This window comes from Podarcis cretensis (assembly GCF_951804945.1).
Source record: "Podarcis cretensis genome assembly, chromosome: 5".
In the NCBI taxonomy this organism is placed as follows: Eukaryota; Metazoa; Chordata; class Lepidosauria; order Squamata; family Lacertidae; genus Podarcis; species Podarcis cretensis.
This window is the reverse complement of record NC_137174.1, coordinates 79,716,752-79,738,848: the sequence shown is the minus strand read 5'-3', so window position 1 is coordinate 79,738,848 and position 22,097 is coordinate 79,716,752. Positions and strand designations below refer to the sequence as shown.

General features: G+C 44.4%; 1 protein-coding gene across 1 annotated transcript in view; it reads left to right on the top strand.

Annotated features, from left to right (window-relative positions):
* Nucleotides 1-1,139: 1,139 nt before the first annotated feature.
* Nucleotides 1,140-22,097, top strand: part of GPR149 (G protein-coupled receptor 149) — a 40,535-nt gene continuing 19,577 nt past the window's right edge. The window contains exons 1-3 of the mRNA XM_079977870.1: nt 1,140-2,957; nt 8,477-8,669; nt 13,218-13,672. Coding sequence (XP_079833996.1) covers nt 1,998-2,957; nt 8,477-8,669; nt 13,218-13,672 — 1,608 coding nt within the window. The 5' untranslated portion in view covers nt 1,140-1,997. The remainder of the gene's footprint in view (nt 2,958-8,476; nt 8,670-13,217; nt 13,673-22,097) is intronic.

Genomic DNA, 22,097 nt, shown 5'->3' with positions numbered 1-22,097 from the left:
AATTTTCAGTTCTAGCTTGTACTTAGAGCTCAGGAGTTTTGGACGTTCCATCAGGCTTTGCATTTTGGAGCCGCACAAGTCATCCATATCCAGATTAAATGTATTTTATTAACTACTGAGGGGTAAGTAAGGAGGGGGCCAATTTTTGCTGATGGTACTAAATTGTTCAGGGTTATTAAGAACGAGAAGATTGTGAAGAGCTCCAAAAGGGCTTCTCCAAAAGGAGTGAATGGCAAATGCAATTCAACGTAAAGAAGTGTACAGTAATGGATGTTGGGGCAAAAATAATAATAATCATAATTTCAGAAATATATGCTCTGAATATATAATAATCATAATTTCAGAAATATATGCTCACCAGGCACGAGACTTTGGGGTCATAGTAGTTGGTAGCTCAATGAAGGTGTTGACCCTGTGCACTGTTGTGGAAAAAAGCTAATTTCATGCTAGTGGTAATTAGGAAAAGAATTGAAAATAAAACTGCGAACATCATACCATTGCATAAATCTATGCTGCAAACCCATTTGGAATACTGCACGGTTCTGGTCATCTTACCTCAAAAAGGGTATTGAACAAGTTGGAAAAGGTTCAGAAAAGGGATACCAAAAAGATCCAGGGGGTGGAGCCACTGCCATATGAGGAAAGGTTGCGGGATTTGGCCCTAGAGCTCTCCCCCCCACCCCCGCCGCCGCCATGGCTTCTAGCAATTAGTATTCAGAAGCATTAATGCCTCTGCCCATGGCTAGTAACCATTGATAGCTTTCTCCTCCGTGAATTTGCCTAGTGTTCTTTTTAAAGGCATCCGAGCTGGTGGTCATAATCACTCCCTCTTGTGGGAGTGAGTTCCATAGTCTAACTGTGCGCCAGTACTTCCTTGCCTCCCTAACTACTCTAACAATACAGCCTTTACGGCTTTAACACCAAGCCCGCTTCCCGCCACCCTTTGCTTAATACCCTCCCTGATGAAGAGTTCTGGAGACCTCAAAAGCTTGCTCACTATTTCGTGGCTTCATGAAAGCATTGCTCTGTGTGGATTTTGTGTGGATGGCTACTTTACCTATGCTGCCGGGGAGTTGGGGCGGGGAGAGAGAGAGAGAGAGAGAGAGAGAGAGAGAGAGAGAGAGAGAAGTGCATCTAACGTGCCCTAAATGTATCTCAAAAGCAGCATTTTGGTGTGGTCGAGAGTACATCCTTTTTGGCTAAATGGCATCCCCGCGCGCCCTTCTCCGTGGTGAGCCAAAAGTACGGCGCAAGCGATAGGAATGGCATTGCTGAAGGTTGCAGCTGCCTGGAGCCTCACCCGGACTTGGGAGAGGTGACATTTCTGGCTCGCAGCAGGTCTCTCCTTTTTTTGCGCTGGATGGAAGTGTCAGCGTCGAGGGCGTGGCTTGGCGAGGGCGCGCCCCTCTTCCTTGGCTCCTGCTCGGAGAGCCAGCTCCGTTGAGGAAGACACTTTCCTCTCTTCTGCTCCCCGGCTTCTATCTGACTCCTCCCTCCTGCAGCTCTGAATAGTGCAGAGCGAGCCAACGAGCTTCTCCTTTTCTTCCCCCCGCTGCTATAGTTCTTCTCAGCCGGCAGCGTGAGACCGAGATTCTCCTTTCTTTCCACTACGGCACGTTTTCTGGTATCTGCTGGACGCGTCTGACTTGCAGAGCTAAACTTGATCAAGAGGATCCGGGACCCATTCAAAAACAGAGGAAATCACGTTGCCTTATTTTCTTGCATCTTTTTCTCCCTGGCACTTAATGCTCCGTTTTCAAACCATGTGCTCTTTTTCTCTCTCTCTCAAGTGACAGCTTGGCTGGGCTTGCTTGACTGCATCCTAAAGCAGGTCTCCAGGAAAAAGGGTGCTGGACAAGGGATCTCTCTATGCAGTCCAACAAACTTGGAGGAGAAGATCAGAAATTCACCGTGAAGCCAACAGTTTTTGTGTCCTCAGATGACAACTCCCAGAATTGGTGGGAAGGCAAAATAACACCCTACCCATCCCAAGAACCATGTCGGTCACTCTGAGCAATGTCTCATCAAACGGGACAAGCCACCACGGGATTATGGATATACCCAAAGGGCAGAAGCCTTTGAATCTCTTCCTTTTCTGCTTGACTTTTATCATCACGTTCACCGCCCTCTTGGGCAGCATCTATTCGCTGGTGTCTCTGCTGAGGATGCAGAGCAAAAGTACTGTATCCATGCTGGTGACTTCTTTGACAGTGGACGATCTGATCAGTGTGGCGCCAGCAACCATCTTCATGCTCAAGCATTGGTTGGATGAGATGCTCCCCCAGAGCTTGTGCACGGCTTCGGCGTTGCTGTACCTATTCCAGGGCTTTTCCAGCAATCTGATGGGGTCGCTCATAGTTTCTTATAACTTCTACAGCTTAAGCAAGATGGGAACTGGCCAAGGGGCCACCAAGAGGCCGGTCAGCATGGTCTGGGCCGTTCTCACTATCTGGATGGTCAGCCTACTAATCTGTATTTTGCCTCTTTGCGGCTGGGGTAGCTATGCCTCCACCCCTTGGGGGTGCCTGACAGACTGCACAAGCTCTTACATTTTATTTCTCTTTATCGTCTACTCGCTGTGCTTCTGCCTCCTCCTCGTGCTCTCCATCCCTTTAATTTATCAGCTGCTGTGTTCAGATGAGCAGCAGCATCTGTACGACGATTATCACCAAATTGCCAGAGGCTATTTCTCCCCTGGGTCTCCTCCGACTGGCAGCCGTCACACCCCTTCCCTCTCTCCGGAAGACACTGTGAGCAAAACCTTGAAGCATTTCCAAGGCGCTTGTCCAAATGCTGACCTCAAAGTTAGGCAAAGCCCAGTGGACCATTATGGATTGGATCGCTACGGCATGCAAGAGAGGCCCTACAACAGCCGAACCCTCACTGTGGAATTTGCTCAGAAGCGCTTTTCCCTGATTCTGGCGCTGACCAAAGTCACACTTTGGCTCCCAATGATGGTAAAATCAAACCAAGTTTCTTTCTCTATTTGTAATGTTCTGGGGGCTGGGGGGGGGGAGATTTGGATGAAATTTAAAACATGCCATTGAACACAGAGCAAATGAGGCAACTTTCCCATGTAATTTGCACTAGACATCTTCAACACCAGATAGTCCAGTTAAAAGTTACTGGCTTATTTGCTTTTTAATCATTTTATCCTGTAAGAGCATCAAATCAGCTACTAAGAGTTAAACGGATTGCCCACCAGAGATTCATTGCATATATTATTGTCATTTCAATCAAACCCTGTGCTGTTAGTATGCTGGCAAATCCTGTATCAGCAACTCTTAATTATTTGAGTTCGCTGAGTGTGCAAGAGCCCCCTCCATGCATATCAGTGTCTTCTTATGGAAAGGGCTGGGCTTTTAATTGCACGTTCTGATTATCTAGATTTGGGTGAATAATTTGTATTGAACATATGTTTTCATGGGCATCGACAAAGGATCATGCCAAACCAAGGCTCCAGCTAATTACTTAATTGACTCTTGTTTTATGCTAGGGTAAGCATTCTACGAATAAGCATTGCAGAGTGAGTCAAACAAGAAAACTACTTGGAAGGGCAGGCCAAGGGCTACTTTTTCAAGCAACTGGACAGGCTGTGGGTTGACTGCATGAAATTAATCGGAGCATCTGCAGAATCCTCCTTTCCTGGTTCTGAGGCACACCCTTTGGCAGTGGGTTGCCAGAGGCTGTAAAATGGAAATGTGTCTCAGAAGCAAAGGTTTGTGTGTTTGCTTGTGGTTTTGTAAATAGTGAGAGCTGCTGAAAACTGCTTTGCTTCAGGGTGTGGATAAGTGCTGTGAGACACCTGTGAAACTCACTCAGGGCCACACATAGCACATGCAAATGCCTTGGACTAAGAATCCTCTGCTTTAAGTTTTCTCTTCTTCTCCAGTTCCTTTCCCCAAATTCACCTTGACCCTGAAGCCTTTGAGTTGACCTTCAAATCATACCCACAACTGTGACTATGGTTGAATTTCTAAGCATACTTTCCTGGGAGTCAGCACCATTGAACGTGGTTCCCCCCTCCCTCTGTGGCCTCCTCACCAGTGAGATTTAGACTTTAAGGTTTGTGGCAGTAGGTACCTTCTCTTTTCCTTGCGAAACGACACTCATTGATGGTATTGTATAAGTCATCTATCATCATTATCAGTGCCATCATCTGAGAGGTGTGTTTCTGTCTCCCAGCATTACCTCAAGTGGACTTTTATTAATAGCCTCAGGGTCAAAGCTACTTCTCTGCCAGAGCAAAGGCATCAATATTTATTGTTTCACTTGAAGCAACTGACACAGATGGGAGTTGCACTGGAACATTTGCTTCTCAGCATCTGTCAGGATTCAAAGTCACAGAGCTTGCCTTCGACAGATTCCAGAGGAACAGGAATGCTGGTTTCAAGCTGCACCAACATTTTAGAGACCAGCAGTGCAAGAGACCAGAAGCAAGCCCTGATGGGTTCCATGGGGCATACGCCCAGGTAAGCCTAACTGGCTTACAACCATGTATCTTTTTGGAGATGGCAACCTCATTGTGTATCTGTGCTTCAGAGCCAATGCCTATTGAAACCTGCATTCTTTTAAAATAGGGTTAACCACTGTGGTTCCCTATAGATGTAGGTGGGCTACTGGCAATGTTGGCCTGGGCTGATGGGAGTTGGGAATCCAAATTATCTGGAGGGCACTGTGGTGTCCATCCCTGTTTTAAAATGCCACAAATATTACACTGTTACATATTTAGAGTGTACCGGGAGTTATTGAAAATAAAGGCTAAGGTTATGCATAGGCTTTCAAGAAACAGTGGGCTATCAAAAACTGTACTGCAGCAGGTGCATTCCTAAGAACCAAGGTTTTAACAACAACAAAAAAAGATAATGAGCATACAGAAGTCATGGGATTCTAGAGCATGAATAAAATGCAGTGAGAAATTGGAGATTGTAAATATACATAATGGAACAGCCCACATAACCCTCAATTCAAACCCCAAAAGACACAAGCAAATGTGTGGATAAATTCTGTTCTGAATTCAATTATTCCTCGTGGATTCTTTAAAAGAAAGAAATAAAATAAAAGGCCACTTCACACATTACCTTCAGTGTACACATGTATGATTCAAGGTGGTTTAAGTGTGCCTATGACAAATGGGTGTGTACCAGGAGCAGGGGAGAGATGAGAGGAAATAATACGCATGACACAGAACCATAGCAGAAGATCAGCCACACACTGTATCAAGTACAGCTTGACTGAGGAAAGGCATGGGATTCTGGTGATCTTGTTCCAGATGCAAAATGCTGCCCAAAAGCCTTGACCACACCAAACTACTACATCATGATGGGAGATGGGCAGGAAGCCAACTCTGCCAACCACCAATGCTATTCCTGTGACCATAGCTCTTCCCAATGGGTGCAGTAATGGTGATATTCAGAAACAAAGATGGGCTGCTCTATGTCCCATAGCCCCTTAAGATGTGGGTTTCCCAGTGTGAGAGATCATGGAGCCCTCCTCAAGTTCCTCTGGACCCAAGTTCCTGCTTAACGCCTTTGCATCTGTAAGGTAAAATCACAGCTGTGACAAATACAGTGGTGCCTCACAAGACGAAAAGAATCCGTTCCGCGAGTCTCTTTGTCTAGCGGTTTTTTCGTCTTGCGAAGCAAGCCCATTGACGGCTTAGCGGATTAGCACTATTAGCGGCTTTTAGCGGATAAGCGGATAAGCGGCTTAGCGGCTTAGAAAAAGGGGGGAGGGGGGAAAAACTCGCAGGAACTCGCAAGACATTTTCATCTTGCGAAGCAAGCCCATAGGAAATTCATTTTGCGAAGCACCTCCAAAACGGAAAACTCTTTCATCTAGCGAGTTTTCCATCTTGCGAGGCATTCGTCTTGCGGGGCACCACTGTAGTGCCACAGGGAAGGTAGAGTTAAATGTAGGTTCATCAAACAAACTAGCTGCCAAGACAAGCCAGTTATGAACAGGAGAACATAAGAAGAGCCTGCTGGAACAGGCCAGTGACCCATTTAGTCCAGCATCCTAGTCCAACTGGATGCCTGTAGGAAATCCAGAAACAGGGCCCAAACACAAGAACACTATCCCCTCCTGTGGTTTCCAGAAACTGGTATGGATAAGCACTGCTACTTCCAACTAGGGAGGCAGGGGATAGCCATCATGGCTTGTAGCCATCAATAGCCCTCTCCTTCATGAATCCATCTAATCTTCTTTCAAAGCTATCTAGGTTGGTGGTCATCATTGCCTACCAAGGGAGCGAGTTCTATATTTTAACTATGCACTGCTGCTGCATAATGGAGTACTTTTTTTAACCTGTCCTGAGTCTTCAGGGACATGAACCCTGAAGAGTCATGGTTCTCTATACACATACGGTATATCCACACACACATGCATAGAGCCATTTACAAACTGATGTTGATTGCATGTTGGCTGGGGAACGTGTCCAACGGGCTTGTCATTCACGAGAGCTTCTCCATTTTAAACACTTCTTGTTCTTGTGGAGAAGTTGGTAAAATGTAGGCTGGATGTGGTTACTGTTAAGTAGATTTGTAGCTGGTGGAGTAACCGAAACCAAAGTGTGTTCATCAATGGTTCCTTGTCATCCAGGTAAAAAGTGGGGTGCCCCACTGCCACAGGATTCTGTCCTTGTCCCATTGTTGTTCAACATCTTTATAAATGACATGGATGAAGAAATTGAGGTGGATGCTCATCAAATTTGTAGCTGACACCAAGCTGGGAGGGGTAGCTAATGTTGCAGAAGGCAGAATCGGGATTCAGGATGACCTTAACACATTGAACAAGTGGGCCAAAGCTAAAAAAATGAATTTCAATAGGAGAAATGTAAAGTTCTACACTTAGGCAGGAACCACCAGCTACACAAATGTAAGAGGGTGGGGAACACCTGGCTTACTAGTAAGGGTAAAGGGACCCATGAACATTAGGTCCAGTCGTGGCCGACTCTGGGGTTGCGGTGCTCATCTCGCTTTACTGGCCGAGGGAGCTGGCGTACAGCTTCTGGATCATGTGGCCAGCATGACGAAGCCACTTCTGGCGAACCAGAAACACCATTTACCTTCCCGCCGGAGTGGTACCTATTTATCTACTTCCACTTTGACGTGCTTTCAAACTGCTAGGTTGGCAGGAGCAGAGACCGAGCAACGGGAGCTCACCCCATCACGGGGATTCGAACTGCCAACCTTCTGATCGGCAAGTCCTAGGCTCTGTGGTTTAACCCACAGCGCCATCCGCGTCGGCTTACTAGTAGAACGTGTAAAATGGATCTAGGGGTCTTGGTAGACCACAAGCTTAACATGAGTCAAAAGGGTGATGCAAAAGCAAAATAAGCTAATGCTATTCTAGGTTGTATCAACAGAAGTATAGTGTCCCGATAAAAGGAAGTCATAATACCACTCCATTCTGCCTTGGTCAGACCACACCTGGAATACTGTGTCCAGTTCTGGGCACCACAATTTAAGAATATTGGACCTAAGCATAGGCTATATTGCAGAGATGAAGAACCTCCATCCCAGGGGCCTAATTAGAGTCACCAAGAGTCAGCTGCTTGTAACATCTGTATTAAACATTCCATTGGTATGACACTTTCAGGCAAGATTTATTCTATTCCTCCAAGGAATCAGACTTACCAAATTTCAAAGACACAAAGAAAAGGCTCCTCATTTTATTCTATTTCTTATTTTTCTTCCCTCCTTCCTGTAACATGTGCAGAAAGTTGGTTATTTCTCTATGTCAATAAAAACAAATATGAAAATGAACAAAACAAATGAGAAATGAATAGGCTGTGCACTCAGAATTCATTTGTTTGACTCTCTATGTGAATAAAACAAATGGGGCTCATTTTTAATTTGTTTATTTTAATGAATCCACACACTCATGCATCACCTGAACAGGGCTAGAGTCTCACATTAAAGCAGCTGCTCCCTCCTCACAAAACTCAGCCCGCAACAGATTGGACACAATCCAGCAAAAACATTTAAATGCCTGGTTGATTTCAGTAGGAGTGTTAAGTCCATGCTTAAATGAACATGATTTATAAAAGCTTAATATAGTGCAATCATATGTATTTTGTAAGTTCTATTAGGTTTGATAGGACTTTTTTTTGCAGATGATGGGTCATATCCAGCCCTGCAGCTCTTCTGGCAGAAAGAACTTATGTGCATGCAATGGAGCTTTATCTTTTTGCCAGTCTCTTCCAGTCTCCTGTGCACCCCCAAAATCAGCTCCAGAGTGTTGGGGGACTGTTGGGAGCAAATTTGTGTGTATATAAATGATGAGATGGAAGTCCCATTGCAACAGTGGAACTTTGCTGGAGCAGCACTATCTACAACCCTCTGTGAGCAACTGAGAGATGGCGTGCACAATTTTCCATTTACCCTTGTATGGTTTGTTTGTTTTTATTCCTTTTACTCATAGTAACAGACAACTAGAGTGTTTCTAATTTCTTTGAAACGCCTCTCTCTTTCAGATTCAAATGGTTGTTCAACACACTGTTGGGTTTCAAAGCCTTCCCTTTGAGATATTCAGCTTTCTGCTAACGCTGCTAGCCGTTACTGTCACCCCAGTATTTGTCTTGTCAGAACACTGGAGTCACCTGCCTTGCGGCTGCATCATCAATTGCAGAAGGAATGTCTACACTGTATCCTCAGAGGAAGGCAAAAGTAAGTACAGAAGGATGATGGGAAGGGACTGGAGGCTAAGCTTCTGATTCTGCCTGGCCCTGAACAACTTCCCCTTCCCAGGGAAAGCTGTGCAGTTACAGCTTGTTTCATCAAAATCTGGTCCACATGGTGCTTTCATGTCCCTTTCTTCTATTATGTGAATGGCTGTTCAACATGAACACCACAAAGCTAGGAATATGTGGGTTTCACCCATGGTTACTTCCTTGATCCCTCTGGATCTGTGGTAGAGCATTTGTTTTGCATGCAGCAGGTCCCAAGTTCAAACAAAGGCTAAGAAGGCCCAGTCTCTGAAGCCCTGGAAAGCTGCCTCCAGATACTGCAAAGAATACGACGTTAGATAGACCCAGTGGTCTGACTTAGCACAAGATGCTTTCCTGTGCTGCTTCATTTGAAATCCCTGAGCTGTCCAGTTCTGAACAACTTGTAACCAACCAAGTCAAACACAGCCCATCAACAATATTGGATGCCTCCTCACTGATAAACCTGGCTTTTAACAGCATATAGCTACAAGGGGGAGAGGTCATCAAGTACTTCGGACCTTCAGCCCCAGTGTGTGGCTGGTGGAAGGGCAAGGCCGGTGAGGATGTGATGAAGGGGCAGGGCTAGCAAGCATGACCCCACTCTCCCCTACATGCAATGGTTAAGCACATGAGGAAATCAACAAGATAGAGCTATAGTGAAGGTCACCCAGTGAGCTTAATGACTGTGCTGGGATTTAAACATTTGTCTCACTGATTGGTCTCACTGATCCAAGTAACACTGTCTACACTGGCTTTTTTTTTTAGGTGTAGATGAGAGAGCAGCAGTTTGTTTACTTTATTAAATTTATATCCTTTCCTAAGGAGTCCAGGGCAGGACACCTCAGTGTGTGATCTTTCTTCCTCCAGAAGAAAGCCTCTCTTCTGGACTAGGTGACTAGATTGATGCTGTCCCAGCTCCATGTGCCTTGATTCTATGCATGTAACCTCAGAATCATGGCTATCTACATTTAAGGAGGATATCTTATATATAAATGTGCACAGTGCAGGACCATTCGAAGAGCTCTGCTGGATGAAACCAAAGGCCTATCTAATCCAGCATCCCCACAGGGGACAAGCAGATGCTTTGGATAAGCCCACAGGGACTCTCCTGTTGTTGTTCCCCAGCAACTGGTCTTCAGAGGCATGGTGCTTCAATAGCCATTGATAACCTTATCCTCCACAAATTCCTCTAATTCCCCTCTGAAGCTATCCAAACTGATGTCCATCACTCCCATCTTTCGGGTGCAGATTCTATAGTCTAGATATGTTCTGTGTGAAGAATTACCTCCTCTTGTTGGTCCTGAATCTCTCAACATGAACTCCCACCTGCAGCCTTTATAGGCAGCTCACGCAGAACAGAACATTTTTCAGTAGTTTGACCAGGGTTGTTACAAAAATCTTCTTGAAAATGGATCTATGCTTATGACAGAGAGGACTTTTGCTCTAAACTGATTATTCCTCTGGATCTTTCAGAACCTGTTTCCCCAACTACAGTGTTTGCTGTGTGTCAAGAAGCAATTTGTTCCTGATAGTGCTTTGTAACAAACTGGCTCTGGCTCTGATACAATATTTACAAAGTGAAATATGTGACAGATGGCAAAGCAACGATTACCTAATTGTTTCGAAACTGAATTTTCCTTTTGTTTTATTTTTTGCCAAGAGCTATTCTATCTCACCAGGACCTCATGCAAAATATTTACCATGCAGAATTAAGCAACTTAAAATATAGCTCATGTGCCCAGTGCCAGAATGACCTTAATATATTTATTTAGAATAATTATAAACCACCACCACCCCCGCCCCAACATAACCAATCTCTGAGCATGGTACATACAGTACCAGTGGCATAGCGTGGGGGGTGCAGGGGGGGCCGGCCGCACCGGGCGCAACATCTGGGGGTTAGGGTTAGGGGGCGCAAATCCATGGGTTAGGGGGCGCAAATCCACGGGTTAGGGGACACAAATTACTTGCCTTGCCCTGGGTGCTGACAACCCACGCTATGCCCCTGTACAGTACAATTAAAATTCATCCAGAATGAACAATGACAATAAGAAAACAATTTAATAACTAAAGCAGATAAAAGAAATAGATTAAAATCCTCAAGGCACAGATTCTTAACAACACAAGTGAGTTGTAAGAACTAAACAGCTAATGTTCTGCAAATGTCTGGGCAAAGCAAATAGGTTTTTTGCTTGATGCTTGGTAAAGAGGAGGTGCCATGCATACTGCTAAGGCAGGGGTAGCCCAAGCGCCAAACCCTTGTCCAATTCCCAGGGGGATCACATGCCAGGACTGGGTGTGGCAAAAACTGGGTGTGACTTTGCATGCATGCAGACACAGAAACACACATACACACCACTTATTGGCTGATCCATGCAAATCTGTGGGCGGGAGGCAGGTATCAGTCCCTCTCTGTTCATAAAAATGACTGATCTGATGTATCAGATTTGTATCCTCACAAGTGCACTAATCTCTCTGCATTCCAGTGATGTGCCTGCTCAGTTTCTTTGTTCTTTCTGCTGCTGCTGCAGCTACCCAATATGTAGTTTCTTGGGTGAGCAAAATAATTGCAAGGGAGCCCAGATCAGGTCAGTGATCTGGGGGAAGGTAATGGTAAAGGGACCCTGACCATTAGGTCCAGTCATGACCGACTCTGGGGTTGCGGCGCTCATCTCGCTTTATTGGCCAAGGGAGCCAGCGTACAGCTTCCGGGTCATGTGGCCAGCATGACTAAGCCACTTCTGGTGAACCATAGCAGCACACGGAAATGCCCTTTATCTTCCCGCCGGAGCGGTACCTATTTATCTACTTGCCCTTTGACGTGCTTTCGAACTGCTAGGTGGGCAGGAGCTGGGACCGAGCAACGGGAGCTCACCCCGTCATGGGGATTCGAACCGCCGACCTTCTGATCAGCAAGTCCTAGGCTCTGTGGTTTAACCCACAGCGCCATCCGCGTCCTTGATCTGGGGGTTAGCCACCATCTAACTAGCCACTAGCAGTAAGAAGGACCTTATGAAAGCAAAAAGCCCACACTATATTTCTTTAAGTGGGCTCTTTAAGTGGGCTCTTTTAGCTTGCTTCTATTTCTATCCCACTCTGTTCCAAAGCCTGGGAATGATAAACAATGGTGATGGGGAACCTGTGGTTCTCTAGATATTGCTGAACTACAACTTACAGCATCCCTGAACAATGGTCATGCTGGCTGCGACAGGTGGAAGCTGTAGTCCAATAACAGCTGGAGGGCCATAGGGTTCCTATCCCTGGTTTAAAGCTTTGATCCAGAGATTTTCTGCATGCAGCATAGGACTATCCATATAATCCCTTGCACATCTAGCCTCCAAACAGGTAGATGGTGCTGTTGACTTTGAGAACAGCACTCACTTGCTTGGATATGTGGAGGTCTGGGGTTCATTCCTTCCACTTCTCTTTTCCTTTGAGGACAAATGGGGTGGGGAGATGATGCCTCTGACTAGCAATATCATAAGCAACTTCCACAGTTCCCAATCCTACATCAGAAACAGTGTTGGATCCACCCTGCGAAATGCCTGCAAATGCAACTCCAATTTGCATGCTTTTCTTAATTCTGAAGAGATGCTTCCATGTGCCTATTACCCTTTCTGAATCAGTGCCACAAAGCAGATGTAAAGGATCCGATTAAAATTAGATTAAAGCAGTTCAAATGCAACAGATGCTAAATGTGAAACCATCTGCTGACTTAAGCCACACACACCTCCAAAAAACCAGGCAAGATAAGATTGAAATGGCAAACAATGGATGGGATCCAGAGTAAGTTAGCTGCAGTGTTCCCACTGAAATCAGTGGGTTTTAAGTCATGCCTGTCTAGTTCCAACCTAATGTGAATAATTTTGCCTGTTTTCACAGTTCATTCTGTTAAGTAGCATGCTACACTAGCCCTTGATCCAAGGTGTTAGATCCACATACCTGAATTTAGTTCCCACTGAAATCAACAGGACATGTGACTTGCCTTTTAGTAGTCTTATGCATACCAACTCCACGTCAACCAGTTCAAACTACACTCTGCTGACTCTCCTATCATGATGAGCCAGAAAGTTTGTTTTCTGTTTTGCATGTTATCACCTTTCATGTGCTGGGTCCTCCAGAAAACAGAGATCAAAACTACTTCTAATATCTGGAAAATCACTCTGTTCTCTTCCTGAGAAAATGAGTCAGCTAATATTGGGTAAAGCCAGATATAAGTTCTGGGTGTGGTGGAAGTAGCTGGAAGACACATTAAATCCATTCCAAGGTATATGCATTCAGGGCAAATAATGTCTTCACCCTTAGAGCATATGTCTGTCTTCATTTAGCATTGGTATTTAAGCACTTGGAACATTAGTTGGTTTTTTAAAATATTGTGTTAAAGTGTGCAATGCAATCCAAATTTATCCCATTTTAGGGTATATGGTTGTTGTTTTTAATACCAGTATCTGCCATTTGCACTTCCTACCAGCTATTTTTAATGCAAACACTTCTTTCCTTTCCTTAGCCAAAAGAAGAGGCTTTGAATTCAATCTGTCATTCCAACAAGGTTATGGAATCTATAAGATATCTCATGACAACCATCACAGTGACGATGGCAACTCTATATCGTACCACAGCTTGCTCAACTATGACTGCGAGAATATAAGAGAGACTCAAAAGGACTGCAACAAAATTGAGTTCAGCACCATCTCCCTGGAGGACAGCTCCCTGCTTAAAGAGAGCACCAAGTGCAAAAAAACTGTTGGTACAGACACCAAACAAGACCTTAACAAAGATAAGTTTATGGATTGCCTGCTTTCTGACAAAATGGGAACGTATAAAAAAGAAGAGGTGAGGAATATTGAGAAGTGTGCTTTCTTTGAAGAGAAGGAAAGAAGGCTTTCTCATGAGGAGTGCCGAAAACCAGAACTCTCTGACTGGGAGTGGTGCAGAAGTAAGTCGGAAAGGACCCCACGGCAGGTAGAGTCTTTCCTTGTTTGAAATCTTCTAAAAGTATCTACTTATATGTGTAGTATGTGATGAATAACTTGCAGGCTTGGTGGTCTGTGCCTTACTTCTATGTTTTGCAACTTGTGCATCTATATGACTCAGATTTATGTGAAAAAGAGCCACAGTTGAGCCAGTGTACATCAGCTTCATGGAATGTATTCCTATTTATTTCACTGGCAATAAATAAAGCCCAAAGACTTTGGTTTACCAGCATTGCAGGTAGGGTAGAGCTATAGTAAGTATGCTTTATCCTGGAGTCTATTCTGGTACTTAGGATGCAAAGGGGGGGGGGGGGGGAGAGAGAGAGAGAGAGAGAGAGAGATGGCGGGAGGGAGGGAGTGGGAGACTACTAATTGCAAACAGTATTGTTAGCATGAGTGTCATCAGCCATGGGAGGTAGAGAAAGTGCAAAATCATTATGGGATATATATATATATCAACCACAACCTCTTTTGGGCATGACTTTCTTTCATGTTGTTTTTTCATTTGTTTGATCATATGATCAAAAGCAAGGGATTTTGCTAGTCGCAAATCTGGTTCCTTGACAGGTGGAGTGGATAAATGCTTAGAAGATAGCAAGGAGTTCTGCTTGCTTCTTTGCAATGCATCACCATCACCTTGAGAGGTGTCCACTGTGCTTTTAGGTCATGTAGTCCTTGAGTGTACACAAGTCCTGCCAGAGTCTCCTTACTTCCTTACTTTACTGTAGGGTTGCCATATCTCGAAGAGCAAAAAAGAGGACAGCCCGAGCTGGGGAAAGAAGCATGTGGGCGTGGACACACGTGGCCACCATAGTGCTCCTCTTTCCCTGGCTCAGACTGGCAGTGGCCATGGTGTGCAAAGCAGCCCATGTCCAAACCAGCCGCACCTGAGCCTGAGCCGCCCGGCTCAAACTGCTGCCAACCCGAGCAGAGGCAGGACCCCAGCTCCTACCTGATCACCCCACTGCAGTCCTTCTGCTTCCAGGGAACAGTGTCCTCCCAAGCATGCACATGCCCGCCCCCCAAAAAAAACCTAAAATAAAAAACCTGGACATTTCCTTTAAAATGTTAAAAAAAACCCGGATGGGCATGTTGGCCTCCAAAAAGAGGACATGTCCAGGTTTTCCCGAATGTATGGCAACCCTTATTTTGTTGTTGTTGTTGTTTAGTCATTTAGTCGTGTCCGACTCTTCGTGACCCCATGGACCAGAGCACGCCAGGCACTCCTGTCTTCCACTGCCTCCTGCAGTTGGGTCAGACTCATGCTGGTAGCTTCGAGAACACTGTCCAACCATCTCGTCCTCTGTCGTCCTCTTCTCCTTGTGCTCTCAATCTTTTCCAACATCAGGGCCTTTTCCAGGGAGTCTTCACTTCTCATGAGGTGGCCAAAATATTGGAGTCTCAGCTTCAGGATCTGTCCTTCCAGTGAGCACTCAGGGCTGATTTCCTTAAGAATGGAATTTCCTTAAGAATGGTTACCTTTATTTACTGTTCACCAATTTCAGTGCCTGGTTGCTACAAACCACTATCTCTCTTTCTTATCTTCTAATTGAAATAATCATATTTTCTCATGATCAGGGTATAGTGGTAAGTGCAGGAGCTCATTATTACAGTCCCCATAGCAGTCATCTGGGTTCCTCCACTGTTAGACACCCCCACCCCCCAGTACATACCCAATTTATTAGAAACTGCAAAGCACTCAGTGGGGCTTTGTTCTGAGTCCATTGGTTCAACTCATAAACCACATGGAGCTGCAACGCAACTTATAGCTTGCAATTAGAAATGCAGACAATTTCGCAAAGAAGTGTGGATCCATGAGCTAGGATGAATTAGGAACTCCATCAAAGGAAAGGAATATCCAGACTCTGCTTGATTCTTTTCCTCATCAACGGACTTCTGATATGCTAACCTGTCACAAGCAAACTTGAAAGTCTCATCATCACCTCATTCACTTGTTAGAGCAAAGACACTCTGTGAATTTCCCTGACACACTGGTGGATGATGTCATCATTCCTGCTGTGAAAAAAAGCCTTCAGGTTGCACTCCCTGCTCATTCACCACCCCACCCCACGCCACCCTCTCTCTGGATCACATCACAGAAAAGTATCTTCTATGCGGGGGGTTTTAAAACTTTTTTTAATCCAAAATTAAAACAAAACATATTATCCAGAAACATATCATCCTTATTCCGCCCCCCATTTTTCCTCCCTCCCCCCACCCTCCCACACAAAACCCACCCACCCCCACCCCCCAGCTTCCTGTGTGGTGTGGTGTAGTGGTTAAGAGCAATAGACTCGTAATCTGGTGAACCGGGTTCGCGTCTCCGCTCCTCCACATGCAGCTGCTGGGTGACCTTGGGCTAGTCACACTTCTTTGAAGTCTCTCAGCCCCACTCACCTCACAGAGTGTTTGTTGTGGGGGAGGAAGGGAAAGGAGAATGTTAGCCGCTTTGAGACTCCTTCGGGTAGTGATAAAGCGGGATATCAAATCCAAACTCCTCTTCTTCTTCTTCTCTCAGTTCCAGTCTTTGATTTCTCTAAGAATGCTGTTTTCTGCATGTTACACAGTTGTATTGATCCTCAAACTATTTAGCTGAATATCATCAATAAAAAGTTTGTGAATGTTTATTCAAAGCCAGCTAAGGAGTCCAGTTCGCTTTGTTGCGTCTTCAAATACTTTGTAAAGAGTTCCCATTCATCTTTAAAGTCACAGTTATCCTTGTCCCGTAGCTTATATGTCAATTTTGCCAGTTCTGCATAGTCCATCAATTTTTCTTGCCATGATTCTTTAGTTGGGGTTTCTTCAGTCTTCCATCCATCCTTGTGCTATTAGAACTCTCACAGCTGTTGTCGCATACATGAAGATGTTTTTCAGCTTTTTTGGCAGATCTTTCCCTACAATCCCTAACAAAAATGCTTCAGGTTTTTAAACAAATGTTAAATGGAACATTTTCTTCAATTCATTGTGTATCATTTCCCAAATTTTTTAAATTACATTACAATCCCATCACATATGATAAAATGTCCCTTCCTTTTCCTTACACTTCCAACATATATTTGAACTAGTTTTGTACATTTTCCCTAACTGCACTGGTGTTGTGTACCATCTGTAAATCATCTTCATGTAATTCTCCTTCGATAGGGAACAATCTGTAAATTTTAAATCAGTTTTCCATAATTTTTACCAATCTTCCATCATAATGTTTTGACCTACATCTTGTGCCCATTTAATCATAACTGATTTTACCTCTTCATCTTCTGTCTCCCATTCTAATAGTATGCTGTATGCGGCCTTCAGTAATTTCACTTTCCCTTCGATCACTTCCGTTTGAAACCTATGCAGCTTCTATGCAGTTTTAACAGGAAGTGGGAAAGGTGCCTCTGTCTGTGAAGAACCCATGCAGCTTTCATTTATTTGGATTTGGATTTTGGATTTGATATCCCGCTTTATCACTACCCTAAGGAGTCTCAAAGCGGTTAACATTCTCCTTTCCCTTCCTCCCCCACAACAAACACTCTGTGAGGTGACTGGGGCTGAGAGACTTCAGAGAAGTGTGACTAGCCCAAGGTCACCCAGCAGCTGCAGGTGGAGGAGCAGGGAATCGAACCTGGTTCCCCAGATTACGAGTCTACCGCTCTTAACCACTACACCACATTGGCTCCCTATTTGAAGCAGGCATGGAAGCAAGGAAGGACATTCATGTACCAACCAGATTATGCAAGATCGTTGCTATTTAAGGGGGTTAAATATTCAAAGAAGTAGTGTAAGTTTTTAAAAATGGTTTTCACCATTGCTTTTTTTTTCTAGAAGAATAGGTGCTGGTACTCACCATGAAGTTGTTACAGTAAGTGCCACACTTTTTAACAACCAAAAAACGACTTGTGTACTCTTGAGTACCTCCTGAAAAGAAAGCACTGGTTTTCACCCAGAGTTCAGCACCCTGGACAGAAATATTCTCTGCAATGCACTCCTATTCACGGATACTCTGGTAACTAAAAATTAATGATTTAGACCTAAAGACCAAAGCACTTTCTGAGAATACATATTGGACTCAACAACCATCTTTGCAAAGAAAGCCCAATACTTGCTGTGCTTGCCGCCCCTGCATATCTATCCTCCTCTGAAATGGTGTTTGCATTCCTCAAGCTGTGAAAGGGCAAGCCAGGGCAGATATTCAAAGTGAGGGCTTCATCTCATGTCTATTCATCTTAGCTTTTTATGAACCTCTCCATATGTATTTTCATGAATTCCTGGTACTGAGAAATTGAGCCAGACTCACCTCACCCCACCACAATTACCTTCAGGTCAATTTGTTATTTTTTTGTTTGTTTATCAAAATATTTGTATACTACTATATCATAAAAAAATGTCAAGGTGATTTACAGAAATGCGTGTGTGGAATTAAAACACACAAGCCTTTAAAATCAAAGACCATCAACTAACCATGATGGGGGAAATGTTCTCTTTAATTGCCTGAATAAGCCTGGCAACGTATAATTTTTTCAGTAGGCATTTAAAGGTTGAAACAAAAGGTACCTTCTGAATCTCTGGGCTGGGCTGATGACCTTAAAGGCTTGGTTTTTTCTTGTTGTCAGGTGAGCCTCATCAACTCAGGGGACAAAGAACGATGCTCCTGCAGATTACCTCAGTGATTAAACTGGGATGTAAAGGTTTCAGCAATTCTTAATGTACCTTGGACCCGCATTCCCCTCACAATTCATCTAGAAAATTGAGATCAAAACTACTTATTTGAGGGGAATGGCGCCTCCTGATGACTCTCAGCACCCTTAGGGAACTACAGCTCCCAGAATTCTTTGGGGGAAGCCCTGACTGTTTAAAGTGGCACCATAGTGCTTTAAATGTATGGGGTGAATATGGCCTATGACAGCTTCATATGAATAAATGACTGGGATGCATCAGTGGGAAGATTGTTGATGTTCTTGGGTTATACTTGTACATCTTGTTGGCCATTGTGAGAAAAGGCTGCTAGATGAGCTGTGCCTTTGGCCTGCTCTTTTAGGTCTTTATGCCCAATGTGTGATGTCAAAACTAGAAGCCAGGTTGTGGTGTTTGGGGTTTAATACCCCTGTGTGACTATATCAATAGGAGTCACCAGATGTTTTGCAACAACAAGCCTTTTAACTTGAGACCTTTCCCAGTCTGCAGCTGTATTAGAATAGTTTCAATGATGTGTTTATTGTTTCATTGGGAAGAAGGGAGGGATATAAATTAGCAGCAGCAAGAATGCCCAATGGCCTCGGCCCAGTGTACCTAAAAGAGCGCCTCCACCCCCATCGTTCAGCTTGGACACTGAGGTCCAGTGCCGAGGGCCTTCGGGCAGTTCCCTCACTGTGTGAAGTGAGATTACAGGGAACCAGACAGAGGGCCTTCTCGGTAGTGGCGCCCACCCTGTGGAACACCCTCCCATCAAATATGAAGGAAATAAGCAACTATCTGATTTTTAGAAGGCATCTGAAGGCAACCCTGTTTAGGGAAGTTTTTAATGTTTGATGTTCTATCATGTTTTTAATATTCTGTTGGGAACCACCCAGATGGCAGGGTATGAATAAATTGTTGTTGTTGTTGTTGTTGTTAACCTTAGCTCCTTGGCTTCTACAACCAGTTGGTGCCAATATAGGTCTGAGAGCACATGTAGTGGTTAGGATGTTGGACTAGGACCTGAGAGCCCAGGGCTCAAATCCCCACTTGACCATGGAGCTCACTGGGTGACCTTTGAGACACTTACTGCCTCTCAGCCTAACCTACCTCACAGGGTCATTGTGGGGATTAAATGAGGGGAAGGACCATGCATGCCACACCTTGAGCTTCTTGTAAGAAAAGATGGTATATAAATGCAATAAACAACAACAACACCACAAACTGGTGTGTGTGGCTAGCCTCTTCTGCCCTAGAAGTGAGGGTTATCCTTTCCTAAACAAAGTTTTTTTTTCTGCCTGCTTACCAGCCTTCCCTATTCCCCTGGCATGAACACTTGACATTTTCCAAACTGTCGCCCAGAGCCCTGTTGTCATGCCCTCATGCTCGGCAAGTTCTAAAGTTCAGGGCTTCTATCCACAAGGTCCATTTGCTTTCTGCATCCAGTAGTAGCTGCCAGACTGCCTGCCACAAGTATGACATTTGATCTTTTGAACAAACTGGGGAGATGGGGGGAGGGTGGGAATCTTGCAAGTGCCATAAGCAGAACTGACTGCTGTACCCTAGGGCTATGGCAAGACGGATGAACCAAGTATTTCAGTATTATTAATCACTGTTTTATTACTGCAGTAAATTCCCAAGAATATGATGTTTCCCTTACTGCCAATTCCTAAGAGCTTTCTGTTTCCAACTTTTGAGCAAACGCTTGTTAGTGATATGGAGCGAAGCGAGAGACTTGTTCTTCAGTGACATGCACAAAAGCTGCTCTGCTTCTAAATGCTAGAGTCAAAAGTGCATTGATAGCACATATTAGGGGCGGTTTTAAATAGTTATTTTCAATGCAGCACAGAAATTAAGAATGCACTGCTGTGTCCAAAGGAGGGTTCCTTTTCCAGTCTGCATGTGAAAGAGAGCCTTGGACTGATTTCATAATAACACTTGGCTAAGCCTTCAAATACCACATGACTTGGTATTGTTGTTATCCTTACAACGAGCCTGTAAGGTAGGTCAGTATTTGTATCTCCATAAGTAAGACTTGCAGCAAAAGGTTGCACTACAGCCTCACTTGGTAACAGGACTGTTCAAGCCAGCCAGATTTATAAAATTTTATGGGATCAATAATCCAAATAGCTCTCCCTATTCCAGCATCCCCTCCCACATTTTTTTTAACCCACACTTTCCAGCAGTTGGCATTCTGAAGTATATTGCCTTCAACCACTATGTTGCACTAGCTTTCTTTATGCAATGAATTGGTTTTGACACTGTTCTGATAAGTATCTCCTTATAATGTTGGCTCAGCTTTTTTTTTTTTTTTACAATGCAGATATGAAATGATGACAAATGAAAATGTCAGTTTTGAGTTCTAGAGTGTATCATGGGGCCCCTGGGGCTCTCCAAATTGGGACAAGATGCTTGGGGGCAATTTTGTCAGCTATCCAGGCCACATCTGCATGCCTCAAATCAAACAGAGCTTCAGCAGGAGCACCAGTCATATGAGTGATAAAATCTTCTTCTAAAATCCATCAGCATTCGTAGGGGGCTGGGGGGCAGTCCATTTTAATAGGAGGCCTTGCAAAGGGAAAAGGCTAGTGTAAGTCTCAATCTCAACAGCACTCTAAACACGACAAGAGAATACTTGTAACATATTCTGCCTTCAGATCACCTTCTTCCTGCCTAGGAGAGAAACCCAAATCCAGTGTGTGTTGTTGGGACAGCCTCGTTGTGACAGCCCCATGTTTGTCAGGACAGTCACAAAGTCCTGAGCTGCCCCAGATCCTCAGCATAGACATCCCAGAGAATTAGCATCCTGGGGGTCCTCAAAACCAACTCTCGTGCCAACTCTCTGTCAGCTCAAGTAGAGGAACTGCTGGACAGTGGATCTTCTCCACCAGCAGAATTCCAAATCTGTCCCTACACACACTATACAAACACTCCACATTTCTACTCACTCAGACAGGTGGTCTGTAGAGAGTAACTGAAGTTCCATAGACTACGGCAAACTCCATTCATAGCCAGTGAGCCTACTCTGGTTCTGATCTGAGTACTCAAGTGGGTACAGCTAGGAGAGAGCATTTCTATCCAGGTCTCAAACATACATGGCAAGTCAACTTCCTCATCCATTATCAAATTGTAGATGAGGAAGATCTTATTGCAAACTGATCTGGTGTTTAAAAGCAGCACTAGCAGATCCAGTGGCTAGTGGGTGGGGGAGATCAGTATAGCCAATAACTGTTTGAGCCACCTTTCCCCTTACTTGGCTAAGGTTACCAGGCGTCCCCATTTCCTGGGGACAGTCCTCAGATTTACAAATCAGTCCCCATACAAAATCCATTGAAGTTGAAAAGTGTCCCCGGATTCGTTGAAAAAAAATCTGGTAACCTTATACTTGGCATGCTTCCCAAATGCCATATCCTTCCCCCCTTGCCTATGACACCTTGATTGTCCCTACCTATCCTTCTCTGTTCTCCACAGCTAAGCTAATAACACCTTTCCCATGCACAAATCAAGGATAGGGGCGCAGTTTCAAAATGCTCGAACCTGATCATTTTACTGGAAACAGACAACAGAAACAGCCACAGACTCACAAATAGCCTAAATCCTCCCTATGCAAGGAAATAGTAACTGAACCTTGTCATACACAAACACAAATTCTTTTTTTTTTTAATGGTTTCCCCATCAATGTTGCTGTTGTCAGGGTACTTCTGCCTGTGTTGGCCCAGTGGCTATCCCTGTTCCTTCTACCTAGAAATAGAGTTCCG